Source organism: Gobius niger (assembly GCF_951799975.1).
Source record: "Gobius niger genome assembly, chromosome: 8".
Taxonomy (NCBI): domain Eukaryota; kingdom Metazoa; phylum Chordata; class Actinopteri; order Gobiiformes; family Gobiidae; genus Gobius; species Gobius niger.
Genome location: NC_136859.1, coordinates 17,869,885 through 17,893,826, shown reverse-complemented (window position 1 = coordinate 17,893,826; position 23,942 = coordinate 17,869,885). Strand labels below are relative to the sequence as shown.

The window sequence follows — 23,942 nt, the reverse complement described above, 5'->3', positions numbered from 1 at the left end:
CCTAGTGGGACAAGGCCTCGTGGAAGACCCAGGACACGCTGGTGGGACTATGTCTCCGAGCTGGCCTGGTGTCGCCTCGGGGTCCACCCAGAACAGCTGGAGGAGGTGTGTGTGGATCGGGATGTTTGGGCATCTCTGCTGAGACGGCTGCCCCCGCGACCCAGCCCCGGATTACGCGGAAGAAAATGGATGGATGATATTTAGTGTATTTTGAAATAAATTACTTTAAAAAGTTCAAATACATACAATCATGTGGAAGTTATGAAAATAATACCACTATTGAAAGCTACAATGAAAGTAATGCTGGTGCATAGTTATTGGTGACCGACAGTATCTCAGACTACTTATAGGCAGTCATCGTAGAAGGCAGTGTGTGATTGCATAAATATGTAATGGCACTTGTGTAATACTTGCTAAATCCTGACTGTATGGGGTTAATGTGGTGTGGCTGCTGTGTGGCCAGAGGCTTACTGAAGTTGACAAGTGAACAGTGAGACATACATGCCTATTAACCAATGTATGGACATTGCGATGTGAAGGCTGTATGTGAACATACATGTATTTGATCCAGAGATACAGAATGTGACTGGACAGTACAAAACATTTCACACACTGGATTTGATTTATACTGCTACATTCAGGGCAAAACTGTATTTACTTTAAATGTAAAAATGCATTTCTGCCCAGAGCATAGGACTTTATTTTACGCTACCCTTGATACATTGTACCTGCCACATTAAGTACAATGTAATGTGCTATGTAACACTGTGCAATAACGTGTACCTACAGGTTACATACACAAAGGGAGAATGTATATTAGTATTTTGGTTGTATATAATGTAATATGTACAAACTCTAACCCTAACCCTAAGGGTCTTATGTCTTATTACATTATGTACCTCCAAAGTATTAATACACATTATTCTATTGTGTATGTACTACATAGGTACAAGTTATTACACATTGTTACATAGCAGATTACATTATACTAAATTTAGTTGGGTACAATGTATCAAGGTAGTGTTAAATAAAGTGCTACCCTATTTTGTATGTTCAAAGTTTTCCCAATTTTACAATATATTTTTATCCTAACCTCTTATCCTATTGTATCATGTCTTATTTTGCATTACTACTTTATGTTTTCATGTTGTACAATTCCACAGAAAAAAATCCCTAGTTTGTGAATGTACATCACGGACAATGGCAGTAAAACTCAGTATGATTCTCATTCATCATTATACAATCCATACAATTATTTAGAGGTATTCCAAAAGTCAAACTATCTGCAACAAGATGAAACATGAGTGTGCAAATGAGTCATAAAGGAGCCAGAATCAGCACGTGGATGGTGTTGATTGAAGTGACTTTGAAAGTGCACAGGCGCACACATCGCACATTGACTCAAAGGGGCAGGTAGTCATAGGGGTGTACTTAAAAGGCTGCCCGCTCAGACAGATGTGTGCTGGAAATCCAACAGTCCCATTAAGTTATGTCTTCAGCTTTTACAAGAATTCTATGAAGCTCACATGCTTTTGCATTGTGGGAATGTGTCACCTAAAGAAATAATGCAGACTTATGATCACACTATGATCAACAAGCTAAATATATGTTAAAATTTTGGTTTATTCACCTAATGCTGCAGTGGAATGCTTGCAAGTGGCATATAGCTATTGAACATAATGTGATTTATTAACATTCAAACAATTGAGCTCAAAACAGTTGTACTCACACTCATTATCAATGCTGTATTAGTTGATCATTATGTTGTGTGTATTTGCCCATTACATCCGATAGCTCTAAACAAATCCCCTTCTGCATGTTCTCTCATCAGTTAAAACAGTGGATAAAAGTGTCACACTGGCCTGTGGTTGAAAAGTAAACAGCTATACACAGTGTATCAGCCTGTGGCACATGGCAGCTCTATATGCTAACTGGCTAATGGGCACTTGCTGTCAGCTTTTGGTGTCAATACCACTGAACAAATGACAAGCAAGAACATGTTCAATGACTTTGTACAGGCCTGCCTTAATACCCTCACCCTTGTTCTCCACCAGCCCTCCACACACTGTACTACTCAATCCATACATGGCAGCCAAGGTTATCCATTCATATATGGTACATTAGATACATAAACAAGCTGTCCACAGTAAGGGCCTGGAGCAGGCTATGCACCACTCTCTGCAGTGATATTTACTTGTGAAATCAACTATCATACAGCATCATTCTCTCACAAGTTTGAATGCAGCTACGCAATGACTTTTGACTTTTCCAAGGCCTGCAAACAAATTTGAAAAACTCTGCACATGCTGTACATTAGGTACAATTGAACAGCCTAGAGCACAGATGTCGATGGAGCTGGTCCGTGTTATAGGTCAAGATAAATACCAAGTCAAAATGGAATATTAGCATTTGGAGTATTGAATAAACCTGAACCTTATAATAATAATCCACCCAGAAAAGAAAAAAAAAAAGGATGCAGCAATTTTCTCAAACCAAATTGCTTCTAATGAAGGCTTAGGAGATTAATGGGTATAAGGTTAGGTATGGAGTCTGCAAAAAGTAGCATCCTGTATATAAATTATTTATACTCTACAGTGTCCTAATCTTTTCACTTTTGGTTTCTAGCTGAGCAACCACATATTAAATTTGCAATCTGAAACAGTACTGTATGTAGAAAAAGCTGCATACAAGGTTAGGTGAAGGTCGGAGAGGTTATACTATGTCCCATACAGCTGTCGACTGAACTGATTTAATGCAACGTCTTAGTATAAGTTTAGCTGGAGGACTTGTTGTCACTACACGCTTTGTCCTGATGAGCAAACACTGTGCAGCATGATTACATTGTAGCCCCGCAGTGACTTGGAAAGCCATTTGCTCTGAGCGCAGCAGTCAAAAAGCACTAAATACTTCCACACACACACTTCCCTGTCACAAGCGTATCAGTTGAAAACATAGTGGTTAACAACACATCAACGCTGATGCACTGAGGTGGTGCCAGACCATGCGGGGTATAAAACACATGCCTGAAAGAAAGCACATACATGGAACAGATATGAGAGAATAAACAGCTCAGGGGAGAGTTTGACTTAATTTGTTTATGCGAGAGTTCCTGGAAAAGAGAATGCTCAAGGCACTGACGCTTCACTTCCACATAAGATGACAACTGGCCTCCTCCCTCTACATTTTGGGAGTTTTGCTTCGTATTTACTTTGTGTATTGTTTTCACCTGAAGACTTTCTTTAATCACTAAGAGGCCATTCATATACAATAAATACAGGAACTCTCCATCCAGGTAGATTTGTCACTAGTTTATAAATTTAAAACAGTTTTGATATGTATCTCTGTCACTATATAGCTCTGAGGAAGTGTTATAAGCATCAAATCCTGTGACAAAAAGAGTGATATTGTGACATTTGTTAACAGTATTTCGACAGGAGAGACACGAACATATGCAAGGAGCTTTACAGACATTGTGTACATTAAAAGCAAATTATGATGTGCTCCCCGCAAATTGAGGCCAAATGTCATGGGAATCAGCAGAGTACAGAAGGATTTCAAAGACTGCTGAGGTCGTGCAAAGTTCACTGCATTGCTAAAGAAACACACAACATGACCCACTTAAGTGGAGGTTTAGCGGTTCATCCTTAAGCGCCCAATGTTCTATAAAATTAATAAATGTTATTCACTATGCGTTCCATTGAACCGCACTGCACACACTTCATTACCCGGCGCAGCTCGTGCGCTTCAGAGGTATGGCACAAGCAGACGCTTCATTTACCCAGCATGCTTTGTTTTGCTTGGATTTTGTAATACCGTCAAAAGGTCAGAGTGCATGTTTCTCTTCTTTGCCTCCTGCATTGGCAAGACTTGGCACAGTTTGCAATAATACACGCTTAATGGTAAAATAAAGTAATATACAGTATGTTTTACACTGTCTGTGTGTTAAGCATGAGACACCAACAGGTTCCACATTGCAGCTGATGTTTAGGTGATCCTGGTGTATTTTATTCTTCACTTTTGGGGCGACAGATAATAGAGCGGGTGATCTTGTGATTGGAGGGTCAGTGGTTCGAATCCCGCAGGTGCCCACTGTTGTCGTGTCCTTGGGCAGGACACTTTACCCTCCTTGCCTCCAGTGTCTGCCCCCCCCCCCCCCCCCCCCCTGCAGAGGTCTGCAGCATCATGTGATTAGGTCTATAGCCCCAAGACCTAATCCATTTCCCGAAGTTGGATCTGAAGACTGCTGTAGATCCGTGATTGATTGAGACATGCCGGTAATGAGGACAAGGACAAATAAAGAATTAAGTGCAGGTCATTGTGATTTAAAATAAGAACATGGCCTGCTTCATTCTGCGTTGGCAGATTTATGCAAATTTTGTAAATGAATGAGAAATGAGAATACTGATTAGGATAGGTGTAACCTGCGGCTCAAGCTCATAAAGTTATGAATTATCAGGAAACATACTGCCATTTCTCCCTTCAAAGAATGACCATTGCTTTGTAGAGCAGCTTTTAAATATTTGATTAATTACTTTTGCTTAAAAAAAGAGATGCACAGGAGAAGTTATTTAGCATTTTTGCACCATAGTGGATTCAAGATATAGAAATACAGAAACCTGACTTGGTTCATTTGAAGAGGAAGCTATAAATATAAATAAATACCTCCATTAATCATACCTCACATCTGGGCTAAATTGTAATGATTAAAGTCAGTAGCAATCATATAAGTCAGTAGCTGCACACAAAAGGAAGTAATATGGTCACACCTGTCAGTACTATGGAAATGTGCAAAGAAAAAACTGCCACTGTGGAGCCTACGGAAGTTCTTCTATTTTTTATATTAATGGATAATGAAACTTCAACAGGATTGTGTTACAGTCATTAGGCAACAGGTGAGCCATTTCCTCCTGAGAGAGAACTGTCAAACTCAATTCACAACGGCCAAAAACACTGACTTTATAAGAAGGTTTTCTTGGAAAATAAAAAACGTTTTAAAAAGTATATGCCTTTGTTGCCACATAATTCTTATTGTACTTTGCAGTTCTTTAAAAAGAGTAATTGTGCGCAAGCAGGTGGCTCCAAGTCAGAAAGAGCTACAAAGAAAGACAAATGACCCGAGCGTTTGAGCCTCCCAAGCATTGATCTTGGTGCCATTTGACTTTCAAGGCATAGAGTATGTTGAGATAAAAGTCCCTGAGTCAGGAAATCCCTCTGCTATTATTCAGCCTGTTTAATGAGCTTACAATGTATTTCACTGGCAGACCATCAAACACAAGGACCTGCCTTCGACAGGTCTGAACATATACACATCCAAAATAAAAGAATCAAAGACAGAAGGTTAACTGAAGCACAGTGACAACTCCCCTTTCTATGCATTGAATCCAGTCACTGATCTGGAACTGTAGAAATACACTTTTATCATATCATTTTGGAATTTATCTGGAAAGTATTGGGATTTGACAACATAAACAAAAATCTGTATTTTAAGAGATGTTCTATATCACAGGGATTGCAGGTTTTGTACACAATGAATCCCAATGGAAACAAATGATTTGGTTGTTTTAAGAAGTTATATTAATTCCCACTAATGTAAATACCATACGACCACTACGTCCTATCAGTCCTTACTTACAGGTGAGCCCATAGCAGTGCACTGTGTCCCCGAGGGAGCTCCTTGCGCATAGGTTCTTTCGTCTGCGGCTCACCTAACGACGTCTGTTAATTACAGCTATTTATTAGCTGCAAACACCCAATTAACAGGCCTTCAGCACAACAAGCAAACACACTAATCTATACACAGCACATTGAGGGACGTCTGCACCCAAGATTATGAAGAAAAATTAAACAAGGGGACCGAGATGTGAATAGGTGTCAGAGCTGTTCAAAAGGCTCTTTGTTTGTTTGTTCCTGCTTGATTCCATAAATATTCACTTCAGTCTTTGTGCGTCTTTTGTTTTTTTCTCTCTCCTGCCCCATGTGAGAGCCACACTTGTTTTTGCCCCCCTTAGCAATTTTGTATTTCATTCTCATCATTCATTCGAGGACTTTTAGATAAAGAAATGAATGATGATGTTGGCTGGCGCTCTTCTGTCAGGAATTACTCCACTGGCTCGAATAAAAGTAAACTTTGAGAAATGAACACGGTCTGGCAATCACTGAACTCTACATTATATAGGATTGCTTCTATAGAATCCTTTTTGGCAAACGGTGAATCCCTAATTCACTAATCCACTGTGCCAACAAGCTGTAATCAACGAGTAAAATAAATACTTCATACATCATACTTTTGTTCTTCTTCCGAATCTCCCGGTATGCGCTTTTACTTTACCATACTGTCTCCAATTTGTACATTTTTCGCTGAAATAACTTCAACTAGTACTCAAAGTGTCTCAAACATGTCAAACTAAGACATCTTGGGAATACGACTTGTCAATTTATCTCAAAAGAAAGCACATGAAAGGCACATAAACCGCAGCGGTGATGTCACTATTTTTACACTCTTCCCATTAAGTCTAATTTCCACACAAACAGAGCGAGTGCCTGCAGTCACAGTAAATGTATCATTTTGCTCCCCTGCTGTGCCCCAGTTTCTCAAACTCACTAATAATGAGAAGAAAGTCTCGACGACAGTGATTTGGACAAAGACACATAGCTCAGACTGACTGACTACGGTCTCCTTGATACCCTGTTTACAAGGACACCGACTACTGCTGTAAAAAAACAAGTCTTCAGTGAATTTAACCGTATCCTTTTGTAAATTTAACTAGCCAGTTGCTGCCCCGCGAAGCAACTGTCTGATCTCGCGTCACAAGTTAAGGATCGCAACAACTTGTTAATAATTTAAGAACAAGGTTTCATGAGCCGGCCACCAATTACTGACAATTATCTATTTGTTCAGATTGGTCTAAATCCAAAAACACATGGCCCCTGTGATAACACGTCTGAAGCCACCAATAATTAAAAGCAAGATTTAAACCGGTGTTAGCATGTAATTTACTACCGTAGATAAGCCGCACACCGTGTTAAATTAGAAACTAAAGTAGCTTACAAAGACATTGGTGTTGTTTGCATCAAGGAAGACAGTCAATTAATCTTAGACTTGGCTTACGTGTAACATGTAAGATAAGATTCATTTCCCATATAAAAAGTAACACATACTTCTAATGGCGATACTTCTTTTTTTTTTTTCATGTGGCTTTCGGAGCTGTGGAGAAGACATCGGATTTAGCGAAGATGCAAAAGTTTATTTTACAAGAATGGCAGGAAAAAGTCTATGCAATGAATCAGTAGCCTGCAACCATGCACCACCAGAATTACCATATAGATTGCAGTGGGTTTTGTTGATTTAGGCTGCTAATATGCCTAATGACAGGGCTATGTTATTGCAATCAGCCACAGACAAACAATTACTGGGGCTGAGAAGTCTCGATACATGTATTAGAAATCTGACTCGGGTTTCATTGCAAGGTATGGTCCCACATGATAAGTTGTCACCGAGATGTGTTGACATTTGTTTAGCCTGGCATTTTCCTTCGTGATTAAAACACCTGCGAGTGATGAAGACTACATAACAGCCTGCATATTATAGGAATATGAAGGTGTATGCATGCATTGCCTTCTCACTTCAAACCGAGCACAGGAGAGGCTGGACTAAAATCGATTGGCATACATACAAATACAAAACACACGTCGCTTTCCAAATGAGCCTGAGTGAATAGGGCCTTTTGAATGAAAACCTTTACACTTCTATCCGGGAAACCATTTAGCAACATGGGCTCCCTGATTCATTTCTCCCTGCTTTCTCTCTCCCACTGCATTGCCATTCAGGTGTCACTCACACAGCATGCCGCTAAAAGGAGACGGAGCCGTTTTTGAGCCCGGGGAGCCCGCGAGTGTGTGGGTGTCTACCTGTCTCTGGTCATGTGAGTGAATAGCACATGGGCCTGATGCCTTTGACCCAACAAATGGAAGCAATCAACAAGCTATTACTGCATGCACTGTGCAGCTCGGAGGCAGCGCTGAGGTGCTGAGGGAGATAGAAGGGAGAGGTGAGGAAGAAAGACTGTATTCTGGGCCAGTTCATTTTCAAAGCCACGAAAAAATGGTTTAACAAAGCAAGCAAACTGAGCTTTGATTGGGGGAATAAAAGTTATGCCAACCTCTATTTCCTAGTTCAATTTGGTGTCAGCAGTAGAATGAAGTTGAGTGAACAACAAATATGACACTTTTTTTTGTGGCTTTTATACAAGTCAACTTTGGACTCAATTCCCCAAACAAGTAAAGTATTACAAAAAACGATTTGGTATCGACAACTTTCCTTGGCATTCACACCGTAGGTCACGACTGGACTAAAAAACTCAAGCAACAACAGTATTGGGGGTAAAGTATTACAAAAGTAACCAGTTACAAAAACATTATATTACGATATTATATTACTTTTACAGTAACTAAGGAATTTAACATATAACTGAAGCTAAATATGGGAATATATTAGTCATTACAATTCAAGTAACACCAGCTACAAGTGCACTTAAGTGTATGAAAAAAATAAAAAATAAATGCCCCCAAACAGAATGCAACACCAAAGCAGGTTGGACACTGGTGTATACGATCTGCAGAGAATGGGGGTAAAGAAGAAAAAGGACATTTTTGACTGCACTTTTGCTTGGTGGCATTATTACTATTTTTAGTTTATATTTTGCCAAAAGTAACTCAAAGTAGAATAACTCACATTTATGAAACAATAATGTGTAATATAACATTGTACATTTTTAAAGCTGTAACTACTAATATAGAATATGTTAATTGTAATGCAAGTTGCCCATCACTGAGCAACAGTATGTGTAAAAGTGTTGACCAAGGAAGGCCATCTGGTGGAGTGAAATAAATCACTAATCAGATGTAGTAGAACACAAAGTTCATAATCCATCACCAGCTCCATTCTGAGCAGTTCTACACTCAAACTGCGTCTAGTAATGTGGCATGAGTTTGTTGGCATGCCATTGGGAAAAAAATGAAAGCTTGTTTTTAGTTTCAGACAGACGTTTCCCACAAAACATTTATTTTTATGCAACAGTATTTTTGTTTTAACAGATTTTAAAGCCAATAATATGCTCCTCACCATGTGCAGGGGTGCAGTTTGGGAATGCCACAGAAGTACTCGAGGTAGAGGTACAGCAATATGATAATTATGTATGGTTTGTGCCAAGAGAATTACCATACAATCACTAACTTTGTATATAATCAGGCTTGTACGTGCATAGGGGACGCAAGAACTTGGAAATCCTTCAAAGCAAATCTTCGTAACAAGTGCACATGTGCTAAGCCCTTGTTGCGTAACTTTGACACATTGAGAGCATACATGCGCTATACCACTCTATACTGCCAAAAGTCAAGGCGAATGCGCATCTTCCTCTAAGTTGTGGGTGGATTATCGGTGTCAATGTATTCACAGTCCATATCATTGCTTCCTTTCGGCAGACAGGAGGTGTAACTCTAGCCTGCAGTCTGGGAGATTGCAGCCAACACAGAGCCCAGAGCACAACAGGAGGAGTCCTCTTTCAGGAATTAAAGCATAGTCTTCAAAAGCAAAGCGCAAGTGCAATTCTAGACATTTAATATTGAACCTGAAAAGAGCTAACTAGGCAAAGGTGCAGACAATGCAACTGCAAAGAAAGAAGCGAGTATAGAGCAACAAATACTCTTTCTATTCTTCCCGCTGCCTGAGTCTCCAGCCCTAAATAGTCAGTTAATTAACAAGGAAAGAGAGAGAACAGTGTGCCAGGCAAATGTCAAGCTTGACAAAGACGAAGGTTAGCTTTTTACACTAATGCAAAACAACAGCAGCCTAAAAACTAATTCTACAAAATACAAGTAATTAACATGGCCGGGGGGTGGAGGGTGGGCAGAATACTAATTACTTGGTTTAGAGACGTGCACTAAATATGAAAATATGATCTGTTGGGGAGTGAGAGAATTTGGTTTACTAATTAACCTTTTATTTTCTCTCATAGTATAAATAATTACGTGAACTTCAAATGAGGAAAAGTAGAATCCCGAAGGAAAGGAGTGTTTTATTCCCTTTCCTACACTTGGTAGTTAGTGCGTGCTAGTTAGGGCCACCTCTAGCTCTTTCTCTCTCTGTGTGTCTCCCTTCTTGGTGGTGGTGGTGGTGGTGTCTGGGCAGGTGCAATGGGCCATGTTGACAGCTTGTCCCCTCTTTCTTGCCGCGGGGGAAAACTGTCACCCTTGTCATTCAGGCCCGAGAACACAGCGAGGGGAAATCTATGTGTGCGAATGTTCCTGGGAGACTGAGGCAGAGCGGGGCAGAGCGGGGACGAGGGGCTTTGTTAGCTCTGCCAGAAAGAGCTGAACGCACGGGGACTCACACAGTGGCTCTAAGCGTGACAGCAGCTTTCACCAGTTCAACCTGCAAGGGCAAGAGTGAGGAGAGATACTCCTCACAGTAGAGGCATCGTCTGCTAGCCATCGCAGAATTACACCAAAATACACTGAAACCCTGTCTTTATCTGACATCGAGTTACAGTGGATAAATAGCAAATCGGGGAATGATTCGAAAACCCGTTTGTCAAGTTGGTATATCAGATTTAATCCAGTTATGGGTGTATTTTTTTTATTTTTTTTTACTAGAGATGCACCGATCCATCTATTTTGCTACCGATACCGATACTGGGGTTTGAGTATCTGCCGATATCCAATATTTACCGATACCAAGAGACTTAAAAGTGGCTTTCTCTGAGTGAAAAATGTAACTGACTCTTTTCTCCATTGTAATATCAATAAAGTCATGTTACAGATCAATTATCAATTAAATCTATTGATAAACTCTTGAATAAACATTTAACAAGGATGACTTTCCTACACTAGTCATCCTTGGGTATATGACGGGCTTTAGGTTACATTAATATAAACAACTCATATGAAGTGATCAGTTAATAATAATAATAATAATAATGCATCAAACTTGTATAGCGCTTTTTTGGACACTCAAAGGCGCTTTACATGGGTTATTTCCTAAACTAAAATACAAACACTTGGCTTCAGCGATGTTTTTTGTAATATTTTATTAGGCTACTTTATGTATTTCTATCATAGTTTCTGACCCAGAGTCAATTGGTTTTCATTAGCATTAGCATGCTCCCACTAGCTTTAGCATGCTATTGCTAACCGCAGAATTTTGCTCAACGATCAACAACACATTTGCGGAGAATTGAATTCTCCAGGTTCTTAGCTTTAAAATGATATACAGCATACCCATATTCACTTAGATTTACTGTAGGTGGTATAAGTTGTGCTTTTCAGGCGTTGAGAGCCAAAACTGGTATCAGTTCAGTATCAGATATTTGTAGCCGATACCTGATATCGTATTTTTCCAGTATCGGCTCTGATATCTGATACCAGTTTTGGATCGGTGCATCCCTATTTTTTACCATCCAGAACATGGAAAAAGGAAAGCTAGTTTATCTTTCCTTTTCCCATGTTCTGACAACAGTCCCATGTCTAAAGCACAGAATCCTCAAATCCAGCAATAAACAAACTCCATCTTGTTCATCTCTTGCCCCATATAGCCTCCCTCTCTTCTGCGAGTAAAAGTCTTCTCATTAAAGCAGCCGTAACAAACTTCTCACAGTGATGTACGTTTCTTCAACTCTTCCTCTATGCTGTCGAATAGACTGTGCAAATTGGGGGCTCCTAAAGAATGGGAGTCTGTGAGTGGGGAAACATTTGAAAGTACAATAGGAAAACAAAACTCGAGTCTGGATCACGGTTGAGTGAGTTCCTGGGTGTGTACGTCCGTGTGGGGCACTGGCCTCAGACAAAGTGCTCTGCCAGCTTTCTGCCCACTGGTCTTTTCATTGTTGATGGATGGGCCTTGTTCTGCACCATCTGGCTATAGGATACTTCGCATTAATCATCACAAACACACACCCCTGTGCACACAAACAGCCCGAAAGGTGTAACACTGTTAAATACACTGAAAGGAAAAGACGAATGTGAAGAAAAAAAATTAAGTGAAGAAAAGAAGAAAGAGGTAAAGCAATTAGTCCTTGTAAAACATTGTTTAGAATAGAGCATGGCCGGGGGGTATGAAACAATGAAGCTCTCGCCACCCACAACCCCCACCTCCCTTAGTCTTTATTAATGACCTTTCTGTACATATAGGAGGATGCATATTAGCAATAATGGGTGTGAATCACCAATTTCCCCTCCTCTTTGAATCTCTACGGTCTCCACACACATACGCACACACACACACACACACACACACACACACGCACACACACACACACACACACACACACACACACACACACACACACACACACACACACACACACACACACACACACACACACACACACACACACACACACACACACACACACACACACACGCCTGTTAGTAAACACATAATGTCCTTACATAAACCGAGCTAGAGGGCAGGCACCTAAAGCACGTTAATGTAAAATGAGGGGCATTATCTGACTTCATTTATTTCTATCTAACGGCTATGTGGGAGCTTAATCCTGCTGATTTGCCTCGGTGTCGGCTCGCTGTGCGTGGACATGGGCAAGGGCAGGCGGAACAGTGGTTGATCAGGGAGGAAGCATGCTTGACATTAGATTTATTATCATTAAATCATATCTCACGGCTATCTGGGTTGCTAATGCACAGGGATTTATTTTCACATCTACACTATCTATGGAAACCGAATGAGGCCTACAGGAAAAAAGCATGTAGGAGGCTGAGCTGCAAAAGTAGATGCAGGAGATATTAGATTTCTGGAGCAACACATATTGACAGTGCCTTGCCCTTGTGAAATGAAATCCTTTAGGTATTGTAAACCAACATTTTCGAGTTGGATGTAAATGTATTGACTAGTGGCCGTAGAAAATCCCCTGTCTTTTATGCGCCGACCATCACACAATTACTTCAGCTATATTTTTACATTGTCAGTGAACCTTCATAGTGTTAGTATAGAAATGAAGTGCAATCTGTTTCATAAGTTTAAAATATTGTATTTTAGATGCAGTACATCCAGAACGCTGCTGCTCGAGTCCTGACAAGAACCATATTGGTCCAGTGCTCCGTTCTCTGCACTGGCTTCCTGTCACTCAGAGAATAGACTTTAAAACAGCTCTGCTTGTGTACAAGTCTTTTCATGGTTTAGCACCAAAGTACATCTCTGACATGTTAGAGCCGTATGAACCATCTCGGGCCCTGAGAACTTCAGGGAGGGGTCTCCTGGTGGTTCCCAGAGTCAATAATAAACACAATGAGGTTGAGCTTCAGTTTCATGCAGGTAAAATCTGGAACAGTCTTCACGAGGATGTGAGAAAGGCCTCAACTCTGACAATGTTCAAATCCAGGGCTGAAAACAGTTCTTTTTGCTCATGCATATGACTGAAAGTATTTTACCTGCACTCTTGTCTTTTACTGTAATTGATTAATTTTGTGTTGATGTTTTTATTGATTTTATCTGTTTTCTTGTAATTTTATGCAAATTTGAAGCACAAGGCAATGTGTATGAATTGTGCTCTACAAATAAACTTGCCTTGCCTTGCCTTCTCAATTGGTTCAGCTTTGGGACCCTCCTTAAAACCTATGATCATAAGCGGTGACACCCCAAAAATACATTTATTTCAGCTTCTCATGAAAAATGTTTGCGGTTTGACATAGAAAGTCAGTATTTCCTCACCGAGTTCTGTCAATTCAAGCACAACTCAACAGTTATTTTTGTCTCACTACCAACTTTGCTCCAGTGAACAACCAAAGGTAGAGACTATATGTTTCAAATGATGTTGCCATTTCAGCTTCAATTACGAACATGCAAATGACTTTGAACTATGTTAACAATAAAACTTTTTTTTTTTTTAAAGTTTGGCTAGTTTAAAGCTACTGTTCATGCTGTGCACTAAACTACAGTTGGTGCCTGAATGAACAAATGTGTGTCGCTGTGTGTAGGAGGAAGAGATCTGTAGCAGCCACGCAGAGAACGTGATCTCTCTCATATCCTTTTAATTAGTGCGTAACATATAACAATAGCACTAAAGGCACAGGCTCCACTAATGGCAAAAACTCTGTAAAGATTAGCGAAGGTTCTGCTAAATTATGCTGTGTGACATTTGTGAGCAACACCAGTACTTAAAATGCACAGTGTTACAACAGATAGCGTTATAGCTATGGTGGTGCTGTCACATCTATAAGCAAAAATAACTACTGCTATAACTTTCACATTTCTGAATAAGTAAAAATGATGAAATGTTCCAAAATATCCCACAAAGTTCACAATTGTTATTTGATCTTATTTTGTAAAACACATTGAATCTAATACTTGGAAAATGCAGTAAACTTTTCTTTGATCTTAACCTTAAAATGGCTTTACACTTGCTTGTTTTGGTCGAGCTGGCGTGAATATCACCTCAGAATCTGTTTGATTTACTATCAGGCAGGTTATTGGATAATCAACAAACATCAAGTATATCCTATAATGGTTACAGCCGACTACTGGACTACCCCAGTAACATTGTCAAGAAAATAAAATGATGCTCCTTAGGGCAAACTCAATAGCTGCTGAAGAATACGATGACAGATGTCAGAGTTGGAAGTCTTAGAAGGACATCTTTATGGAAGAAGTCACACACAGCCACCCAGTGTTGTCACAAGGGTCTCATCATCATAAGCATGCCTGAAGAGAGCCATGTTCAATCTGCTGTCAGATGTTAACCTCATAATGGATGAGCCACAGCACACACAAATGCGGCCTATACACATACACATACACGGCTAAGAAGATTTATCAGTGACTTTAGGATCCAATCTTAGCCACACTTACTCACACACAGACAAAATGCAATCAGGAGGCAACACTCGAGCAGTCCTCATCCACTAGATTGCCGACAAGAGGCGTCCATCTTGAGGAGATGACAAACTCATCACTCAGCCTTTAAGACAATATAGCGCGGGTGACCTACAAGTGCTTGTGTGTCAATGGAAGACTTGTGGACTAAAGGTGAATGAGGCCCTGAGTTTCTCCCATTAAGAAATAGAGAGTGAATGAGTGCGCCTATAAGACACAGTAGCTTTAAGAGAGACCAATTGCACTTACCTCGTGGTCGTAAGGGTTGTATGAGTGGAACAGTTGTGACAGCTCTTTCGTTCTCTGTTTTTTCTGCAAATGAAGCACAGAGTTTTAGAAATCACTATGCACATCAAAGCAAACAAAGGTACTGAAATAGCAGATGCTGGTACGTCTATCTATTTTGTAATATAAATAGAGAAATGGGGATCTTTACCATACATCTTTACGATAAACTCTGGTCCTAACCCCCGATGCCCTTAATATGTAATGAGATGCACAAGCGGGAGAGACATGACTGTTTGATATGTGCCACTTGTTAAATGCAATCAGTTACACGAGGCAGATGCAGCTACAAAAAAAAACGCTAATTAGCTCGCTGATTAGGCCACGGCTGGCTAAAGGGAAGAAGATCTGCTTCTGTTGCTGAAGGGACTTTGGATTTCATACAGCAATAACCTTCTTAAAGTGTCCTGAGGCAGCAGTTCTGCATGCAACTTACAAGTTGTTCAGCTATTAGTTATCTTATATAGACATCATTATAGAAGAGCATACGAACAAAGCCTGGAGACAGACAGGAAGAGCTCAGGGGTGAGTGTGAATAGACTCATGCACAAATCTGTATAAACGGTTTAAGCTGAAGTTTCCATTCAACTACAGAAAAGCTTGAGTAATGGCACATTGGATTCGTGTACGAGAAGAGAAGAATGAGAAAGAATGAGAAAGGCCATGACAAGTATGCTGTACTAAATAGGTAAATAAACCACAAAACTGTCACCTTGACTTTCTCTCCATAGAAGGAACAATATTCTCTCTTTCAACTGAGGCCTACTTTACTCTTTGGTCACAGCACCTCTATTTCTCTTTTCCATAATCATCCACTGTTAATGTCTTATTCATCGCACAGTTCTCTTTCTATTCACTGTTATAATCACTGGCCTTGCGTCTCCATCATTTTTCCATCCTTGTTTTTAACTGACTCTCAAAGGGCTCTTCACAATCTCTAAATCCTCTTTTCTCTCTTTTCTGCCTTTCCACCTATCCCTGAGTGGAGCACCTTCTCCCTGGATCTCTGTTTTCTTCTCGTAGGGGGAAAACTCATACCAATCATTGCGCCTCCCACCCTCCCCTCACAGCCCCTCACAGTACCTCTCTCTCTCACTCTGCCTGGAGCACCTAGGCTGAGCACAAGGCTCTCATCATTGCTCCTCAACACCATCCCTTCTCCCCTCGCCAACTTTTCATCATTCACCCCATCACTCGGTATGCACTCAAGTGTGTGTATGGGGAAGAGTAAGACAGATGTAACTGCAGGTAAGGATTTTTCAAACCCTGGGAGCTCCCAGCAGAATTTACTCAGTCCATCAGCTCGCATAGACTCACAAAACACCATAGGCTCAAAGCAACACACGCTACCTCTCTCATATGCTCTACATCTGAATGAATTCACCAGCAACTATACAATACAGGGGGGGAACTTCATTATGAATAAATCAAGAGAAAAGATTAGCATTGTCTTAATGTTGAAAATCAATGCAGTACAAGTAGATTTGGATCATTGCATGCATATTTGCAATTTCATTATTTGTTTCCATCTTGGACAATATACAGTGTAAAGGGTAATATATATAAAATGTGGAATATTTACAACTGAGGTTAGATCTTTTATTAAAGAATTCACAATTTTACAGTTGGAGAGTGGTTGTGTTGTGTGTGAACATGGTCCATCAACCTGAGAAGTTAATCTAGCATGCTGTCGAGGTTGTGCTGGTGACAAACCAGCAATGCAAAGCCATTGTGTGTGAGTGTGTGTCTGTGGACCTGTCACTGAGGTGATGATGAACGATGGTTGTTACCATGACGTCCATCTGTTGTTGCCACTAGAGACGGATGCTGCATGTAACGGGAAGTGACATTACATGGTTGTATACACTTGTACTCACAAAACAGACTATACTGAATCATGGAACTACAATGTTTGTCCCTCCATGGCTATTTTACATAAAAGTATTTGTTTTCTTGAAAAACAATGTCCTACATTTTTACCCCAAGCAGCACACAGGCCTGTGCACGGCATACAGGGGTATATTTATTTGTATTTCAGAAAACATGATTTATTCACACACATTGAGGAGTAATGGAAAGGCAAGAAATGTGTATGCAAGCATCTTAAACACTATACACGCTACAGCATGTGGGTTTGTGACGTGGGGCAAGGTAGCAGGGATGTTGCCTTCGCCTCTGGCTCCCTCGAACATGTCTGTCCTTTGATAATGACAGACAGATGTCTGTGCAACAGAGCTCACACCCTCGGCTATCTGTGTGTGCGCGCACTGCACAGTATATTATATAGGCTAGATTAGCATAAAATACCCTACAGTTTATTCAGAAGTAAGTTTTGACTTCTTTACTTGCTCAGTAAAGCTTGGTAAAGCATTTTTATTATATTTGTGTAAATGAGGCTTAAGCGTAGAGGGTTTCATCAGGGACGGATTCATCATGCCAACTCATAATGTTGGCATAATAATACAGATGGAAAAGTTTAAGTAAGTGTGTATGTTTTGCTATAGCATTTGCTACTAAAATTCTTCTGTTTTATTGCAGTGGAATGAATTCATTTACTTTTTAATTCCAGCAATGTTTATTTTTCACATCCTGCCAAAGCCATTAGTGTTTGCCTGAGCTGCTGGTTAACACAGCAGTACAAAGCACAGCCGCCTGATAACCTATGCAGGTGCGTTAGCGGATTATTAGCGGACCAGGACCTCATTAATCAAGCCGGCTCCAGACAGAAACTTAACCATTAACTCAACCTTAATACCTGTTAGACTGCTTTTAGTCAAGTGTTATTATGTCCCCTGATATGTGTGAGAGAAAGGGCCTGTGCTTGGAGACAGCAGAGGGGAAAAAGCATGCGAGTGAGTGTGTGTGTTCAGGCGTAGATAAATGATAGTGAAGCTACGAGATAAAGCTACTAGTGGCTGGCCAGCTGTTTTGCACTGACAGCTGCTGCACTGGTGCCTCCTGGGTAAGGGAGTTCTTAACCAATTACAACCTGGGGAAATTAAAAACGCTCTCCCACTGGACAGTCATTCTCTTTTCGATCACTTCTCCTCTGGTTCAGTCTCGTACATCTGCTCACTTTTAACGCCTTTCTACATGTTAACAGACAGGCCACAGAACACGCATGCGCCCAAACACTGTCCACGCAGTCTCTGCTCAGCGCCTCCATTTATCAAGGCTAAGTTCTAGTCACCTGGGGATGATTATGGAGATCTGAGCTAATAGTGTTCACATCCTTTTATTCTTGGGCGTGCGTCCCTCTGTCCCCCGTTCGTGCATCCCTGTGGTCTACTTTTCCTCCTCCTGACTGCACTCGCCCATCCATCCTCCCTGTTCACCTATTACTAAAGGTGAGCCCTGCGCATATTATCATACACCTGTGTTCTCTCAAATGACCCTCCTATGGAAATATCTATGTTTACTTTGTGGCAGATGGGTCTTTGTGTTGAATCCAGTTTGGATAAAACAATACTTTATCATTTCAAACTATACAAATACTTTATGAACATTATCTATATGAAAGTCTAGGCATATTTTCAAGTAGATTTGTCCCAAAATACAAGAATAATATTATTTTCAGGAATTATATTAATGTCAACTTATTTGTATGATTTCTTTTGAAGCTTGGCATAACAAGCTTCTAAACAGACTCATCATTGGAAGTCTAACATTCATTTCAAGTTTCCACGCTCCCCAGATCCCTCGTTCATTAAAGAATAAATTATTGTATGGCAGTATGCTCTATTGCGTTTACTATAAGAAGTATATAACCGATCCCCCGCCCTCTGCGCATCACTTTACATCTCACTTCAGTGTCTCCATCCATCTCTGCACGCCCCTGCTCTGTGCCTCGCTGTCTTCTTCCTCCATCCTTCCCTCCTGTGGTTATTCAACACACTTGTGCTGCAGACAAACCATCTGCTGCTCTTTATTAATGACTGACCCTCCGCGGCCTGTACGTCGCCGGGCTGCCACCAGACGCTCTGTGCATGAGCCTGAGTGTTTGTGTGTGTGCGTGAACAGGTGCACGCTGACTGATGACGGGACATGCAGTGCAGCTTTATCTACTATTGCAGGTGTATGGCAAAACAGAAGAAAGAAACAAAGCTAGCATTTTTTTTTTTACTTTTATAACCAATATTCGTGTATGTGTTCTTGTTTAAAGATGCAGACACAACTGCATCCGTCAACAGGAGATGTCTACGAACTGTCTCTCACACATTATACTGCATTGAAAGTAAGCTATTCTTAAAGTGATGGTCTGTAAGTTTGCAAGGTGAAGAGAGATAGAGTGACATTCGCAAGTGAACCAGAAAGCCATTCGTTTGCAAAATGAAAAAATGAATTTTCAAAAGTAAACAATCAACCCACCCTTCCTGATTGAACCTGACAGGCTGGTTCACAGGAAAAGCTCGTCTCATTGGTCAACGCGGGAGGATACTACACTCTGATTAGCTGCTGAGATCAGGGAAGGAAGGACTTTACAAGAAAATAATATATATATTATCACTTACTTTACATCAAAACCCAAGACCAGGTGGTTGATTTTGCGCATTTTATAAAATTTGTAAAACATGTAGACTTCCAGACTATCACTTTAAGCATGTTGCATTTTCCAAGAAGGTGAGGGTAGCTGAGGCCTATGGCAGCAAATATGGGCCTTATGGGATGAGATGAGGACAGGAGGCTCCACGAAACACCAGAACAACAAACAGACTCTTTTGAATCCACAACCTTCCTGCTGATTCACTGGAAACTTAGACATCTCCTCCATCAAGCTCTCCAACTGCGTCCCGAATGATAAAAACAACAAAACTGTTCCAAAATCTGAAGTGAACTGCTGATATAGCAAAAAAACAGTGAAAATCTGCTCTATGCCACCATCTGACAATCAAAGAGCTTTCACTGCAATAAAGGCTGGATGCATGCTGACATACACGCGCTGACAATAAAGTCAGAAGAGCCAGATGGAGCAGGAAGAACAGGAAGGCAGAAAAGATAAGGGGAGAAGCAGCGATGTGGTCTGTCTGGGGATTGATCCCTCGAAGACACACTCAGCGGCTCCTCGGAGTGTGAAGAAAGGAAAGAGGGACGAGGGAAAAAGAGAATGACTTATGAAGACACTCCACTTGAAAGAGATGTGTCAACACTTTGATGGTAAAGAGGAATGGAGTGCAAATGCCAAAAGAGACAGAAAATATAGTATGGAGTAGAGCACCGGGGGTCACGCTCAAGAATATGATCAAAGATTATCAAGTACATGAAGGAAACCTGCCTCATGCTTGAGATTTAAAAAACAACTACAAGGACAATGTACTGTGGGTTTTAACCATAAAAACAGAGGGAGAGCAAATGAGTGTAACTAAAATGTTATGTTGTTCTGTGATGAAGCATGAAAACAGAGGCCCAAAGTGTTGAGTGTTGCCGTCGGTCTCTTTCCCTGCATTGCCGCCGCTTTACAACAATTACAGCTTCATTATAGTCTCTAATTGTTTCACTTGGCAATGAGAGCGACAGAGAGAGAGGCAATGGCAGGGTATCAATCCAGACGACTGCAGATGGGGAAAACAGCAAGACATAAACCAGGGAGATGAGAGTTGATTACTCTCTAGATCTGCAGAGAAGCTCTGTGCTGAGACGCGGGACGACGCAAAAACACTCCACCAGTTGAAAATGATCAGGGTTTACGCAAATGTTCTGGTGCTGGAGCTGTCAGATTTAGTGCGACGAAGTGATGTAGCAGCGTTCAGGAAACATTCATATCCTTCTATTTAGTCCTGTAATATGTTGAGGAGGAGCAGTAACTTTCGATTGGCAATGAGTGGAAATTTACCACATACAGACAGCACAGTTCTGACTGAGAGCAAAAGAATTGGTCTGTCATTACAGCTCTGAAGGAAATTTGAGTTTCCTTGTTTGTTTTTTTTATATTTCAAAAATGTCATGTTTTATGTGTATTTTTTATGAAAAAGAGAAACTCAAGTGATTTGAGCAAGACTGTTACATTAAATAAGACGTCTGGGCGGCACAGTAGTGCAGTGGTTAGCGCCTCCGCTTCACAGCAAGAAGGTCCCGGGTTCGATTTGTATGGAGTTTGCATGTTTTCCCTGTGTCTGCTTAGGTTTCCTCTAGGTACTCCGGTTTCCCCTACCACTAAAAACATGTGCAATAGGTGAATCCTCCAGCCAGATGGGAGAGATGGGTCCCACTGCCGTTAACCACTGCTCCTTACGGGTTGTCCCAGCAGCATCGAAGGATGGGTTAAATGCAGAGGACAAATTTCCCTACGGGGACAATAAAGTATACAAACAAAAAAGGTTTAAGTCTGAAACTCTATGGCTACGTCTTGGCAGGACAAGTTGCTCCCAAGACTAACATTCCTTACACAGTGGTGGCACATTCTAGGCCATCACATAGCAATTGATTAGCATATAGATTCATCATAGATTTAAAGAAAAAACTGAGTAACTTGTTTACCTTAATAAATCATTTAATGGATTTTTAATTTTAATGATTAAAAATCATTTAACTGGGGGGGGGGGGGGTTCATCTCTCCCTAGTGTCTCTGGCCAGAAAACCACAATTGCAACTTCCCTGCCTCCGAGTCAGAGTCACCAATACACACGAATGGAATCATTAAGAAGAAGCTAGCAGTCCAACTGGCAAAGCTAACTGCGGGCTAGCGCCATAAACAGTATTTACAGCCAAGTTTCAGTGAAAAAAATAATCTCCATTCATCCGCTATGACACCTGCAGTGGCGCTTATGGCCTCTAGGGGCATGAGGCACTTAGTTCTGCTTTTAGGGCATTATTCCAAATGCAATCCCCAGTATCTGTGCGGGAATGGAACAAGAAGTAAAGTTTAAGGTGTTTTAACTGCAGTAGATAAAGAGTTTTATGACCATTATGTTTTGTGACTCTACTGTACTTTGTGTAATTCATTTGTATTTTCATTGTTACTTTTGTGAAGCACTTTGTGAAAAACACTTTACTTCCCGGTACCGACTTTTGGGTAGTTTAGTAATTATCCTATGTATTGGGAGGATGTTTAGTGTGATAAATGGTAACGAATGTACAATGAAGACACAGTATGGAGGACTCCTTACCACGTGCGCAGGCACTTGCTCCATTTTAGCGGCAGGTGTCCCAGGTCGAGGGTAGAACTGGTTGATGAAGAGGCTGGGGAACTTGTAGTGCCTCACCAGCTCCATAGTCTCCTGAAAGTCCTCCTCCGTCTCACCGGGGAAGCCGCAGATTATGTCAGTGGCAATAGTTACACCTGGGACCCTGTGGAGGGACGGAGAGTAAGAGGTTGTGTTCACGTGACATCATAACAAACATAACAAAGAGCCCACTGCAACAGTCAAATCGCAGATGCTTTGACCTTGTTTATGGTGAATCATTTGGTAATTACTGGACCTACCCAAATGAAACAAATACTGGCACAAAGTTCAACATGTTCTGTGTCAGCATAAATCAACTACAGGAAGATTTGTATTCTTTTCGTATCTAAACATGGTGACATGATTTAAGAACAGCTGTCACATAAAAGGACTTAAAATCACAACATCAATATGACAAGTTTGTGCACCCAAAGAAGCTTCTGTTCGGTGACACTGCACCACTCTCAGGAAGGTAGAACGTGAACCGAACCTATTTATGGGTTTCAGTCACATGGCCATTTTGAGAAAATCCGAATACATACTAACCCTACACAAACGGGTTATTTCATCATGATCATCACATTATGATTGATACACATTTCTCAGTTGTGACAGCCATCTCTGGGGGCTTCCAAAGCAAACAAATAAAACAGGAAGAAGTTTCCCCAAGGACTCATTTCAATCAAAACCTGATTAGCAGGCTCGGCTGCCAATCATTATCCAGTGATTATTGAGCAGTGCACTCATAGGATTATTCCAAATCAATAGAGAATAGAAAAAGATGCATTGATCAGTGGTATATATTGTTTGTATTGACAGGGGCAGGATGAAATAGCAGGTCTGAGTCACTTTTGTGTGTGCATGCAGCAGTTGTCCTACATAATGTGTGAGGGCACTTCATGATAAATGTTTTATAAAGTGGATACTATGCCTGTTTGTGCAAATGTCCCAGATAACCCCCCCCTTAGTAGATGCATGTTTTGATAAAAATCTGCCTATGAAAACTTAAGATGCAGCAGATAAGAGCTCTACAGCATAAAAGCCTTTAATGTAAAGTGTGCAGTAAGGAGGATTGTATGAGAAGCCGGGAATTCCTCAACAACAGCCTGAGAAAATGACAAGAGAAAAGAGTATTACAGATAAACAATACCTGTACACAGACAGGAGACAGCTGTGGCATGCACAATAAAACTGTGTGAACAGAAGCAAACAGAAAACAAAGAAAAACTGATAGCTCGACTAAGACGTTCTCCGTGCAATTACCAACACGATGCATCTGTAATTACATTAACTTACTGCCTCTGCAACCCAGCGATAACCCCTGACCTATTGATGACTTCCAATTGGCGGCTGGTCATTAATATTAATCAATGGCCTGCAGGCGAAGGCATCCTTGACCTCTTAGATCAGCTTGACAACTATTCTATGGACAAAAAAGTACTACTCAAGGAACTAAAATCCAAAACGTCTGCAAATCAGAACCAACCGAGTGATTGGACACGAGCTAGCTCCACTCTCTAAGTGTCCATCTCGTGAATGGCCAATTTACTAAACAGTGTAACTTGTGTCATGCCCAACTGATTACCATAGCGATAAAGTTCCTTAAATAAATCATC

General features: G+C 40.8%; 1 protein-coding gene across 1 annotated transcript in view; it reads right to left on the bottom strand.

The window, feature by feature from the left end:
• Positions 1-23,942, bottom strand: part of cdkal1 (CDK5 regulatory subunit associated protein 1-like 1) — a 157,220-nt gene that overhangs the window by 29,756 nt on the left and 103,522 nt on the right. The window contains exons 11-12 of the mRNA XM_079562336.1: positions 22,270-22,450; positions 15,131-15,193 (exon numbers count right to left, since the gene is read on the bottom strand). Of these exons, the coding sequence (XP_079418462.1) occupies positions 15,131-15,193; positions 22,270-22,450 (244 nt within the window). The remainder of the gene's footprint in view (positions 1-15,130; positions 15,194-22,269; positions 22,451-23,942) is intronic.